General features: G+C 37.6%; 1 protein-coding gene and 1 pseudogene across 2 annotated transcripts; one reads left to right on the top strand and one right to left on the bottom strand.

Annotated features, from left to right (window-relative positions):
• Positions 1-3551: 3551 nt before the first annotated feature.
• On the bottom strand, positions 3552-5339 carry LOC145220578 (uncharacterized; annotated as a pseudogene). The gene is made up of 4 exons (XR_013858221.1): positions 4412-5339; positions 4238-4347; positions 4023-4182; positions 3552-3826 (listed from the first exon to the last, which is right to left on the bottom strand). The product of XR_013858221.1 is annotated as an uncharacterized LOC145220578 (transcript).
• A 629-nt stretch (positions 5340-5968) lies between these two features.
• Positions 5969-13368, top strand: LOC145220595 (uncharacterized). The gene is made up of 3 exons (XM_080087802.1): positions 5969-7913; positions 7973-8088; positions 12260-13368. Exons 1-3 carry the CDS (start codon positions 7604-7606, stop codon positions 12944-12946), a joined length of 1113 nt encoding a protein of 370 aa, XP_079943928.1. The 5' UTR covers positions 5969-7603; the 3' UTR covers positions 12947-13368.
• Positions 13369-14035: the final 667 nt, after the last annotated feature.

The raw sequence follows: 14035 nt of genomic DNA, 5'->3' as shown, positions 1-14035 counted from the left end.
GAAGCCTTTGCTACATAAAGATTTTATTTTTTGGACGAAGATGTCCATTATTCCTGCGAATATAAAGCTAAACTTACAACAAGTTATCTCGTATATGCGCGTAGCCCGTGTGCTGACTTTATGCTATAGGTGGCCTTGACGGGTAATAAACATCAATATTTTCATACGTTTGTACAGTGCCATGTATGTTTTACTCAAATATGACATTATTACAACCGGCACTTTGATACGTTTTCGAATATATAGTAATACGTAGAAGCACTGGTGTAACGCCTCCTTCTCTGGGGCCCGTTAGGCGGCAAGTATGGCGTCTCAAGGGAATAGATAAGTTGATAACTGAAGACTCGTCTTCCACTGGGCGTGACCAGTAATGGTTTAGTCGGTGCTGCGTGCTGTGCTACAGACAAACGATTGACCTCGCGTCTAGCAACAGCAGAGAGCGACGGTGTACGTCTCTCGGCTCGGATAATGTCTTCTTCGTCGTCTTCACGGTTTATGGCTCGTCTATGATGTCTAGAATAGTTAGAAAGTCTTTCGAACCTGGCGGACCTACGTCGAGTCAATCCCCTGATCTCAGCTCGGTTCATAGCACTATCTCATAATGTTAGGCACACACAGAGTTGATTAATACTCTGTATTTTCTTGAATATTTGCTTTAGGCGATATCGTCAGTCTAGCTCTTGATCAGCTAGTAACAATTGGAAAATAGCAGTGAAAAATAGAAGTCCAATAGAAGCCCCAAAATAGCAGGCCGAAAACATCAAAGTCCACGCTTATATAACAATGCGAAACATAAGCCGGTGTACGAATTCTTTTTCTCATATTACCTATATTATGTATTTTAAGGTAGCCATGTAACTTATAGTGCCATAGCGCCTTTTAGTGAACACCATATGCTTTTTACACAGGGTGGAAACGACGCGTTCTACACGAATCACGACTGCGGAAACACTGAAAATGCCGACGGAAATATGTGTCAAAAGGGAATAAATACTATGTTTACTGTTAGATCTTTCTGGAACCCGAAAAATGGCTGAAAATAACTTATGACTGCCATAGAAACGGAAATATAAACATTAGTCTCTGCAGAAATGAGGGTAACCACTTCCTTTTCGTGGTGCGAAACGTTATTGCGAAATAACATGCTATCGTTATCATGAACAATAATGTTGCAACCGTTACACTGGCAAGAAAAACCGTCGCCCGTTCCGCTTGACTGACTGCCCGTGTGGTGACTTTAGGCTACCAACCCTTCTCCCAAAGTAAGCTCAGCATATGTATGGTGGCCCATGAGTGCCATAACAAAAAAAATTAAAAAAGGGTTTAAAAATTAAAAACGCAAGTCAAAATGAAAACGCAAATCAAAATGAAAACACAAATCAAAATCAAAATGAAAACGCAAATCAAAATGAAAATGCAAATCAAAATGAAAATGCAAATCAAAATGAAAACACAAATCAAAATGAAAACGCAATTTAAAATGAAAACGCAAATCAAAATGAAAACGCAAATCAAAATGAAAACGCAAATCAAAATGAAAACGCAAAACAAAGTTCGTTTTTTCGCCGTGGCCGAGGCGTGCCAAGTGCCAGTGCCAAATGTGACGTCATATTTTGGTCACGGCTGAGTAACGTATTCGCGGGTGAACAGTGTGTATAAGAATTAAGAACCTGTAGCATTTGGGAACTGTACGCCTACGTTTGTTGTTGTTTTGTAAAACATTGTAAAATTGCAAAACATACTGAATACCTAAAAATATAACAATAACGGTAAATTGCAAAGCCCAGTAACCGCTATTGCTTATTTTATATGTGCAGCAACTTTGTACTGAAGATTAAAAAATGACAGAAACCTGGAAAAAAATTCTAATGCAAATGAAAGATAAAAGAACAAGTAAACCAGAAAAAAAGGGCAAGATAATTCAGATATCTTGGACAAAAAGTATTTGACAGTGCAAAGATGTAGTTCGGAAGTTTCCGGCAAATCTCAAAAATATGCCAAAGTCGGTGCTCGTGAATTTGTACCCTATAACTTTGAAAGTGTTTCTTTGGAAAACATTAAACAAGCATGTAGCTTACACTTTTCCCTTAAACATATGGACTGTGATGTACTCGCTGGGGAGCAGGGACCTTCCTGCCAGTTGTTTGAACAAATACCAAATTTAAAAGTTATTCATATTCGTTTTATGTCAAACAATAAAGAAGGTGCTGTATCAAACACAATTGAAACTCCAGTTTCTTCTAATGAAAATATCTCATTGCCTGAAATTAAAAAAAGAATACGACTAAGTAAACCTACATGTGGGCCATCTCCAAAAAGAGTATGTTTTAATCATGTACCAAAAAGCCTGTCTATTTTTGACATGATGAAACTTGGCAGTGCTGTGCAGTCTTCCTCTACTAATATAATGATCTCCCAATTCAAAATTGATGAGATGATGTGGGGCAGTGAAACCAGTGTTGACTTCAAAATAGAGGAAGAGAAGTTTGGAGAGGGTGGTTTCCGCAGAGCATTCAAGGCAAGGTCTTCATCTAAAGATTTTCCCGGTGTTTGGGTGGTTAAGCGATATCTCCCTGAAACTTTGGAGCTGCTTTCCAAAACAAAACAGGGCCCTGAAGAACATACAAGAAAATTGTGCAAATGCACACACTGGCCGCCAATTTTGCTGCCCAGTTGGGAAAAGTTGTTACTGAAAAATGTGCTGATGAATATGGTTACATACCAGCTTACAACAAAATTTATCTTGGAATAATAAATAGCAGAGACTGGAGGAATCCCCTACAATTCTGTTGCCTTAAAAGATTCTATTTGAATAAGACACTGAAGATGCTTTTTTAGCGAAATATATTTGTTTTTTAAAAGTTTGTCAACTGATTTCAGCCTGGAAATAAACATTTCCCAAACTTGTGATAGCAGAGATACAACAGATAATGAATTTGTGACAGTTGAAGAGCTAATAAATTCAACATTTCACAAATATCTTTCAAATGATGGCACAGTTTGTGGGTCTGAGGAGACTGAGGTTTGCCAAAAAGCCCTTTGTTTGGCACATTTCAGTTTCCTTATCAGCAACCGACAACTTCTGCTTACTGATATTCAGGGAGGACAACAAGTTTCTACTGACCCAGAAATCGCTTCACAATCTCTTACAACTGAAAAGGGGACCTTTTTGTTTTGCACTGGAAATTTAGCCACCAAGGCAATTGACTCATTTATTGAAAGCCATCAGTGTAATAAATATTGTCAGTTGACAGGGTTAGAAAGTTTGTAAGGGATTTTTATTGTTACACTTACAATTGTATATTTCATTCAAGTTCCATTTTTAATTTTAAGATAACTGTGCCTGCATTGGTTTAAGTTATCACTGTAGTAATATTGTTCTTTTGTTCAGAATTCATTTGCCTGTTTATTTGCAGATTTTTGTTACCTATGCTGAAAAGCGTTATAGTATTACAACCATTCCTTTTATACTCCATGGTACTAATGCTAAACCACATGTGTTACCTTGCCATATCCGAATACCTCGTGTCTTCACATATCACACCATGTCATTGTGTTACTTTGAAAACATGTTCACTTTCAATTCTTAGAAATAAAACATACAAAACAATACAGGCTGGTCATGAACTACAAGTCTTCATCTTCGCCAATGCTTTGCTTTAAAAACAAAATGCATCAGTACAGTTACAATTTTCAATCAATTTCGGATCTCCAATTTTGGATTGCATCAAAGTCCTTATGTTTTCATTTAAGTAGTCCCTTGGAGCCTCCAGTACACCGGACAACTCGGCCACTTGCTCCAATTGTGTTTCTGTCACTGTATGTCCTAAATACCATAATTCAATTTTCATAATAGCCATACAAAATAGTTCCAACATGTTCCTGGTGGTATTGTAAACTATTTTTTTTACCATAACAGTCTGTTGTTATAGGCAATCCAATCCTAATATGGATGCGTCAAGTAAAAAAAAATACATAATCAACTACAGCTATGCTCAAAAATGATGTGCTGAAATAAGTACCACATTCTTGTAGTCCATATTTTTCAGGAAAGTCATAAATATGGTTTGGTACTCCATCAAGAAGCCTTGTTCCTTTTTGATGCCTGATGAGTTCCAATTATCAGCAAATATTTTCATTTCTTTCTCCAACAATGGAATAAATATGAATGCAAGAATATCCCTACAAACACATGCCTACTGTATTATAACTTAAAAAAAAACTAATTAAAGTTTACCGGTGTATTTTGTTGCTTGGGTTATAATGACCTTCATCTTTTAAAAACATTAACTTATGTTTACAAAATTTCTCAAGTCTTTCATGCAACTCCTTCCACCACCTTTCAATCTAAGTGTTTTAAACATATAGGTTAGTTCAAAATTGGTTTCAAAATAATGTTCAAATAATCTACCTGATTTGCTGTAGATTTTCCATAAATTACTGAGTCTGCTGGTTGTTCAAAATCCTGGTGAAAACTGTTAAGAAATGTGTGCATAGTTGTCATTACACCAGTCTCAGATCCCCTATCCAATCTTATTTTTGCAGCAATTGTACGGCACTGATAGAGATTTTCAAGATACCACTGACCAACAAGTTTAGGGTCACAGTTGTCTGTCCATAGCTTTAACCACAATAATTATCTGCTGGCAGTGTCTATACATCCATAAACAGCGAGTGGAAAAGTGTTTCTTTGGTATCCCATTAGTTTGCAATGCCCATCTAGAGAGTGAACCCAATTTGGTCCTTTGCTGGTAAAGTGTCCTTTTGGGACAAGTTTGCGCTTTCCAACCTGGCGTAATTCAAGACCTTCCGGATCTAAGTCAGTAAGCACAGCATATACCAATTCCCTGGGAACTTTCAAATGATGTTGTTGTCTTATTTTCTGATGCATGGCACGATACCCCAAACATTTACCTGGACCCTTAAGTTCTTTTCCTACTGCAGATTTAACATCTGATAATGCAACACTCTTGTCAGTGTAGGATATGTTGAAATACTTTAAGCGCCTACACAAGGTTCTTAAGCTTCAGGAATATTCAGAAAATTCTTTTTCAACAAAATCTAAAATTTCAGTTCTTTTCATTGACTGTTCCACATACAAGTTCAGTTTCTGGAACAGTTGTTCGTCGTCTTTCCAATCAGCCATATATGTTTGCGGAGACAAAATGCTGAGTGCAAACTGCCAACGTCAAAAGCTCAAAACGTGTAATTGATCTTAGTTTTTATTGAATATATCTTTAAAAAAACACTTGCAATATATCGTTATTGTTTTATTTTTAGATATTCAGTATGTTTTATAATTAATCAACAACAAACGTAGGCGTACAGTTCCCAAATGCTACAGGTTCTGGTTCTTTTACACCAGGAGTGCACGCACCACCAAGGGGTGCGAGAACTTTTCCTAGGGGGTGCGGGGATGCTGAATCATTAAGGTTGGTTAGGTCTATTCTATTTAAGCAATTACAGAAGGGGGAGCGAAAGATGGTTGGTGATTTGAAAGGGGGTGCGAAAATTGTTTGGTGAGTTGAAAGGGGTGCAGCAAGGAAAAAAGGATATACTTCACTCATACCTAACTGTTCAACCGCGAATACGTTACTCAGCCGTGACCAAAATATGACGTCACATTTGGCACTGGCACTCATGGGCCACGGCGGAAAAACGCACTTTCATTTTTTCGCAACTGGCACTTGGCATGCCTCGGCCACGGCGAAAAAACGAACTTTGTTTTCAATCTCGTTTTCATTTTGATTTGCGTTTTCATTTTAATTTACGTTTTCATTTTGATTTGTGTTTTCATTTTAAATTGCGTTTTCGTTTTGATTTGTGTTTTCATTTTGATTTGCGTTTTCATTTTGATTAGCGTTTTCATTTTGATTTGCGTTTTCATTTTGATTTGTGTTTTCATTTTCATTTGCGTTTTCATTTTCATTTGTGTTTTCACTTTGATTTGCGTTTTCATTTTAACTTGTGTTTTCATTTTGATTTGCGTTTTCAGTTTGATTTGCGTTTTTGTTTTGACTTGTGTTTTTAATTTTTAAACCCTTTTTTAAATTTTTTTGTGTTGGCACTCATGGGCCAATACATGTGTCTGTTTTGGTTATTTTTGATTGGTTGATACAGAAAATGCCATAAAGTAAATACACCTTTGTATGTGCGTGTACATTTGGAAAATCATTTTTTACATTAGGAAGTATTTAATTTAATGCGTAGTTTCGTTCAGACTTTGTAGCATTACAAATACCCCTGTTTAATCGATTTTATTTTGTGGCAAATGGCTCCACCGCGGTAGAGTGAGTCAGTTTGGCCATTTGCAACATTTAGAAAAGGTGATGTTTACGAAAACGCTCCATCCACTATCTCAAGAATATGAAGCCTTGTGTCAAATTATAATCCAATTTGTTAGACGTAATAGTCTAGTTTTGTCAACATTCTATTGTAACCGTGTGTATACGAGTTTTTAAAAGCTACGAAGGCATCTGTGCAGCTAGTTCAAAAAACGGCATTTTTGTCAAAAAAATACCTGTAGCAAGTTAAATACTATGCGCTAATACATTAGTTGTTTTTCGCATAAAATTTGTTTTGTCAACTATAGTTATGAGCTGGTTGAAAAAAATCTTGATACGTGATATTTCCTACGTAGGTCTTTTACGAAACGATGCGAAACTTGCCAAAACCGCACAGACAAACAAATCATGGTGCGCAAATTGACTTAAATTTAGGCTAAATACTTATCACATTGTAATGATTGCATGTTGTTGTTTTATGAGTGTTGAAACAGTGTGTAATGAGGGTATGCTATTTGCTCCTAATTTAGTTATTTATCACGTTGCTATGTTTACATGTTTTTATGTTTGAATTTAAATTGAAATAACCAGAGCATTTAAATAACCGGTGCTGTACATTCTACCCACCAAATGGAACTAGAAGACATAAAAGCAAAACAGTAAGACAAACATGTCCCTAATCTATTCTAGACCACAGCGTCCTGCGATCCTGTCTGATCACCAAGATACAAAATTACTTTTACAAACGATACATTATTTAACTTACACTTATACAACGCTTCTTCAAACTGTAACAACAGATTTATGAGGTAATTTATGGTCATTTGCAGCTGCTGCAAGCTAAAAATGAAATCGAGCATTTCATTTAGTAAACGTAGGTACGCACCGAAAATTGCAGTGTAAATGGAAGGGGTCGTAGGTAAGGTGCCACGCCGCATGGTTTGAACCGGAATTTAGTGCAAAGACATTTCATTGAAATATGTATTACTCATGTGACTGTTTCTACGTTTCGGGACGTAATTAGTTTGTTCAACTATATTTGTGTCAAACAATTTAGGAGTTATTTTTCTTTTGTTTTGACAAACAAACGACAAAACAGTTGAAATTATTGGTAAAATGCTAAAATCATGTTTCAGATTACAGCACTCGGAAGTCAAATAATTGTTGAAAATATTTTATACTTGACTAAATAACTTGAAGAGAAATGGATTCTCAAGATTTGTGTTCTAAGCAAAGTGATGTTTGCAAGAAACTGTTTATTAAAAGTTGAAATATACGACAACATACGATTACAGCCATCCGTACATTTTTAAAAACACATGTTTACGAAAGAGAAACCTCATCAATGTGATGTTTGTGAAAAAAGATTCAGCAAAAGTGGAAATTTAAAAACACACAAGTTGACACACACAAAAGACAAGCCACATCGATGTGATGTTTGTGAAAAAAGATTTACGCAAGGTAGTCATTTGAAAACTCACATATTGACACACACCAAAGAAAAACCTCATCGATGTGATGTTTGTGAAAAAAGATTTACGCAAGGTAGTCATTTGAAAACACACATGTTGACACACACCAAAGAAAAGCCTCATCAGTGTAATGTTTGTGGAAAAAGATTTAACCGAGGTGGAAACTTAAAATCACACATGTTCGATGTGATGTTTGTGAAAAATGCTATAACCAAGGTAGTCATTTAAAAACTCATATGTTGACACACACCAAAGAAAAACCTCATCGATGTGATGTTTGTGAAAAACGCTTCACCGCAAGCTGGAGGTTAAAAAGTCACATCAGGACACACATTAAAGACAAACTCCATCGACGTAATACAGGTTTAACAAAAGTAAAAAAAAAAACTGATATAAGATTTTGATTTATGTATGTTGCCTTGCACTAAAGTGAAATTCCATTTGTGAGTTTTGTAAAAAAAAAATTAGCACGAATGGATATTTGAAAACACGCTCACGTACTGTTTGTAAAAATGTTTAATGCATAGATGATTAGAAATTATTTTTTTCCATTGTTAGGGCGTGTTAGATTTTATAAGAATAGTAAATGTTAAACCAGGGGCGGGCAACATACGGCCCGCGACGGGATTTTGAGCGGCCCGCAGACAGTTTCCGGTCGTATATGATAATGTGGCCCGCGGCCACAGTCTGCCGCAATCCCCCACTAATTGCTTACTAGGTCAAATTATAGTTGTAACAGTAACGCTCCCCAATAGCAAAAAACTTTCCTGCCGTTGTTACCTTTGCACCATGCGTCCATTGTTACGACATAACTGCCAACCTTAACTGTACAACCTTAACGACATAACTGTATTGTAATTGTGACGTTCTTGATTGTATTTGGTTTAGGTGGTCAAAAATCCGTTTTAAATCAGTGGATAAATACGCGATTAATGTATCGATTCAGGAATCCGGCCCGCCAAGTACTTCGTTTTCCCATATCAGGCCCGCCGACTGGAGAAGTTGCCCGCCCCTGTGTTAAACTATGTCTTTCGCCAATTAATTTGTTTCGTTAACCCTGTCAACAATACAACACTTCGTTTAATCGAAAATTTGATGCATTTCTTATGGTTTAGCATTTTGTATGCAGTGGGTTTCGATATTGCTTCTTTCGATGTCTTGCAAAAGCGACCTGTAGGGTAAATTTCATGTGGTTTTGTTAAATTGCCTTGCAGTCATCACGTCCCGGACTATACGCAAAGACCATATTAAAACTGTGCACTGACAAGACCTTGTTTTGTTGCTTGCAATAAAATAAGTTCTAATTTGTAGCAACAGGATATTCGTTAATGCTCATCACGAAATTGAAAAACACAATGTTGACGTGTTGTGTAAACAAACGTTGTTTTACTAGTTCAGGTTTTTTTTATTACTGTGGTTTCTGTTGGATCGTTATGGTGTGAAAAATAGATATTCCACCTGTTGTGTGGTCTCACAGTTTCTAACACGAAAGCTGATCAAGTGTCGTACGTAAATATGCTAAGTTCAAAGTAAAAACAAACAATCCCGTCAAAAAACACAAGAAGATGAACATAAAGTCATAACTGGGATCAGCTCTGAAGCGTCTAGTATTGACACAAATGAAAAGTAACAGAGATACACGTCGTTAAGGGACATTGTGACATCACTAACGTGCACGCGTCACTTTGTTCCACTGTGCACGACAGGGTTTCCTATGTGAACTTAATGAGTGGCAATTTCCTATGCCTGCAGAATCACGCACAATACGAAAACTTAATAAAGACGTAGGTCGCAGCTGCCCAACCGATTACTGACTAAATTACTCTATGTACGCACAACAAATGGTGTTCGTAGCCCAGTGAGGTAAAGTCAGTGTTTATGTTAGTTAGTTAATTAGTTTTGTTGAGACGGTTGGTCTACTTTGTTTTGACATTACAGCAGTGGTCTGTTATGTTAGGTGAGACACGAAAAGTAAAAGCAAAACCTTAAGTGCACAATGTTACTGCAGTTTGCAAATTAAGTAAGCGACGTATAAAATAATTGTAAACATGCATAGGTTTCCCACAAAGATTTGGGCGTTGAAGTTGGTAGTTATAATCACACAGTTTTGATCAATCGAGGTATGGGAGTTACATCACACTTTAATCGGCGCACAAATTTTTTGATCTGCTTTACTAATCAACCATGTCGATACAAAAACCCTAGGGAGGTGCTCACGCGAGCGCCTAGGGAGGTGAAATGTAGGCAGCACTTGCAAAACAGCCGTAGAGTAGAACCATGTAATATTGTTTGTTTTTAGGCTTGTTTTTGTGCTAATTTGCGTGTTTCGATTTGTGCTAATTTGCTTTAGACTTGTTTTTTTGTGAAACAACCTGGCACCACTGCAGCTTCTCCAGTCTGTGTGAATTTGCCTTAACCCCAATAGGCTACTAAAATAATTCGTATCTGCTTATACTTGTGATTTTCTAGTAAAAGCTGAAAATGTGCATTAGTGTCTTTTTGATGTGCGGCCCTCCCGTAAGCATTACATTTTCCTAATCGGCCCTCGTGTAAAAAATGTTGTTAACCCCTGGTTTACACAATAGCCAAAAGACCGGTTGATTTGACATGAGTTTGGAGAGCCTTTGTGGATTTCGCTATTTCTCTTGCTGCTATATACCAGTGTTGAGTGATTTTACTCCATTGTTGTTAGTGGAGAATCAATGATCAATAGCTGAAACAATCAACGTCTAGCTTAAGGTTTAAGGCGTAATAATAAAATTAACCAACGCAGGAATTATTTGACCTGCAAGCCTGCGCAATTTTCTTACATGGCACATGACTACTTAACCGTGACGACAACTGCGCACTGACGTCACTTCACCAATGATCAAGTTATACGAATTGGTAGTCACAGTCAGAGCCCTAGGCACTGCAGGTTATCTCGTGCTGCCACAACTCGCGAGTTTTAGCTCAAACGTATTGACTTTTATTTTTAGGTGAGAAACAATGTTAATCTGTGCAGTGAGTTAGTGATTTATATATTTTCCCCAGAGAAAAATAGGGCCGTAAGAGACACTGGTTGTGACGAATGGCTGGTGCAAAAATTTTTTTCGTTTAATCGTGCAATGCTATGCAGCATTTAACTCAAGCGATTTTTGAAATTACTGCATTTTTTAGTAGTGCGAGATATTTTCCGCGCATCCCATAGTCACGTGATTCATTAATTCTACCGCATTCATTACTGTTTTGCCTGTGGTGATTGCTAGTCGTCTGTGCCATGTAAATTGCCAATTATCCAAGCTATAAATGCTTGTTTCATTGATTCTTTAATCATTCTATTTTACTCTTCGAGCGAACAATACACAAAAAAAAAGAAATACAACACGTTAAGTTGATTCAAAACTGGACAGACGATTTGGCTACTTTACCACTGCCCCTGGAATAAGTCCGATCAGTTGTTTGTCCCAGTTTGTAACCAATATAAATGACGCTTGAAATTGGAGACCCTGGGAAAGGAAATTGTTGCACTACTGTCTACAGCAGGGGTGGGCAACATACGGCCCGCGGGCCGGATCCGGCCCGCGAAGGGATTTTGAGCGGCCCGCAGACAGTTTCAGGTCTTACTTGATAATGTGGCCCGCGGCCACAGTCTGCCACAATCCCCCACTACTTGCTTACTGCGTCAAATTATAGTTGTAACGGACAGTAACTCTCCCCAATAGCAAAAAAACTTTCCCGCCGTTGTTACCATCGCACCATGCGTCCATTGTTACGACATAACTGCCAACCGTGTGTGTGGCCTGCTTTCACGGTTTCCTTTGTTTCCACTTTCCACACGTGTAGCCTAGTTAGTGTTTCAGTATAGAATCTCAGTCTGTTGTGTATGCATTACATTTGCTGTGGTTAATAATTTTATGTTATATCAGTTAGATTGTTTGGACTGTATTGTATTTTTGATGTTCTTGAATGTATTTTGTTTAGGTGGTCAAAAATCCGTTTTAAATCACTGGATAAATACGCGATTAATGTATCGATTCAGGAGTCCGGCCCGCCAAGTACTTCATTTTCCCGTATCAGGCCCGCCGACTGGAGAAGTTGCCCGCCCCTGGTCTACAGCATTGTGAAGCCACCGGATATCGGTGAGCTTAACACATCACTCAAGTATTAGGTTTGCAGACACACATAAGTTAATTGCAGTATTACATAAGGGAATGTTGTAACGTTCTTTTTTTTACAGGTGGTACACTTGTAGTTTCATAGCGACTCACACTAAACATATAAACCTTATGAATGCAATTTTGTGTGAAAATGTTTACAATGAGTGGAAATTTTAAAACACACATTTTGAAACAAACCAATGAGAAACCTTATCGATGTGATATTTGTAAAAAAAGATTTATTTATCGTGGAAGTTTAAAACAGCACACATTGACACATACCAAAGAAAAACCTCATCGATGTGATGTTTGTGAGAAAACATTTCGCCAAGCAGGGGCCTTGCAATTGCACAGGATGACACACACCAAAGAACAACCTCATCAGTGTAGTGTTTGTAATAAAAGCTTTAACCGAAGTGGAAACTTAAAAACACACATGTTGACTCACACCAATGGGAAACCTTATCGATGTAATGTGTGTGAAAAATGCTTTAACCAAGGTAGTAATTTGAAAAAGCACATGATGATACACACCAGAGAAAAACCTTATCAGTGTAATGTTTGTGGAAAAAGATTTAACCGAACTGATCATGTGAAAACGCACATGATGACACACACTAAAGAAAAACCTCATCGATGTGATGTTTGTGAAAAAAGTTTTGCCCAAAGTGGAACTTTGAAAAAACACATGTTGACACACACCAGAGAAAAACCTTATCAGTGTAATGTTTGTGGAAAAAGATGTAACCGAAGTGATCATGTGAAAACGCACATGATGACACACACTAAAGAAAAACCTCATCGATGTGATGTTTGTGAAAAAAGTTTTGCCCAAAGTGGAACTTTGAAAAAACATATGTTGACACACACTAAACAAAAACCTCATCAATGCAATGCTTGTGAGAAAAGTTTTGCCCGAAATGGAACTTTGAAAAAACACATGTTGACACACACCAAACAAAATCCTAATCAATGCGATTCTTGTGAGAAAAGTTTTAGGTGGGTTGGAAATTTGAAAACACACAAGTCAAGTCAAATTTTCTTTGCATAGTCACTTCATCATCACAGTTCCATTGTTGAACGGATACAAAAACAGCAAGGACACCGAGAAAAACCGTAGGTTATCGAGTCAAGTGTCCTGTTATTTGAATTGTGGTTGAATTCCGTTTTGGGTATGTCCTGCCGTAGGATCGCAACCGACCGCACGAGCCTGGCGGGGTACGTCCGGTTGCATAAGACGGCAGTTGAACCCGCAGGTTCTGCTGGCCAAACGTTGCGACGATGAGAATGTTGCAGTCGAGCATCTCCTCCTCTGCTTTTGTAAGATCGATGGCGAGATCTCAGATGTTGTTCGCTGGGGAAGGTGCTGCACTGTCTTCGACCCGGATGGCTGATCTGAAAAAAAAAACGAATCCTACGGCAGTATTTCGTTCTTTTGTATGTGACCAAGTTATCCAGTTTAATGATATAATAGTATAGAATAAAAAAATAAAATGTAAAATCACACTATAATAAAACTGAGACACACACACAAAAAAAACACAAAAGAAAAAAAAAGTGAGAAATAGGGTAGTTATGACGTAGGAGAACAAGCTGTATTATATGTATTCTGGTATGAGCGAGGACACGGGAGTGAATTAATTGTTGTTTGAGGGGAGTAGCGCGACATCGGTAAGGGCTGCGAGTGATAGCTCGCAAAATTTTGTTATGTTTGATGTTAAGCGTTTTAATTGATGCAGCACGCAAAAGAGTAGTAGATAATACGGAGAAACTGTTGTCCAAAGTAGTCACGCAGCTTGAACATAATACCGCAGGCTTGTGCTAGTTTTCGTTCCACATGGGCTATGTGTTTCTCCCATTTTAACTGATCGTCGATATAAACTCCAAGGTATTTTGTTTCTGTTGATCGCTGTATTTGCTGCGATCCTATGGAAATCGAAAACTTCTGCGTGTTTGAGCGCTTGGAAGAACAAAACAGTAAATACGTTGTTTTACTCGTATTAAGCGATAATTTGTTGTGGCGCATCCAGTGGTCAACATAAACGAGTTCCTTGTTTACGTTTTGCCTGTAGATCAGTCAGCGACTCTGATGACATGCTTAAACAAGTGTCATCCGCAAAGAGTTTCGTTGTGAATTTAG

The sequence above is a fragment of the Phallusia mammillata genome, chromosome 3 (genome assembly GCF_965637545.1).
Source record: "Phallusia mammillata chromosome 3, kaPhaMamm4.hap1.1, whole genome shotgun sequence".
Lineage (NCBI taxonomy): Eukaryota > Metazoa > Chordata > Ascidiacea > Phlebobranchia > Ascidiidae > Phallusia > Phallusia mammillata.
The sequence above is the reverse complement of the archived record's forward strand: the minus strand, read 5'-3'. Positions and strand labels throughout refer to the sequence as shown.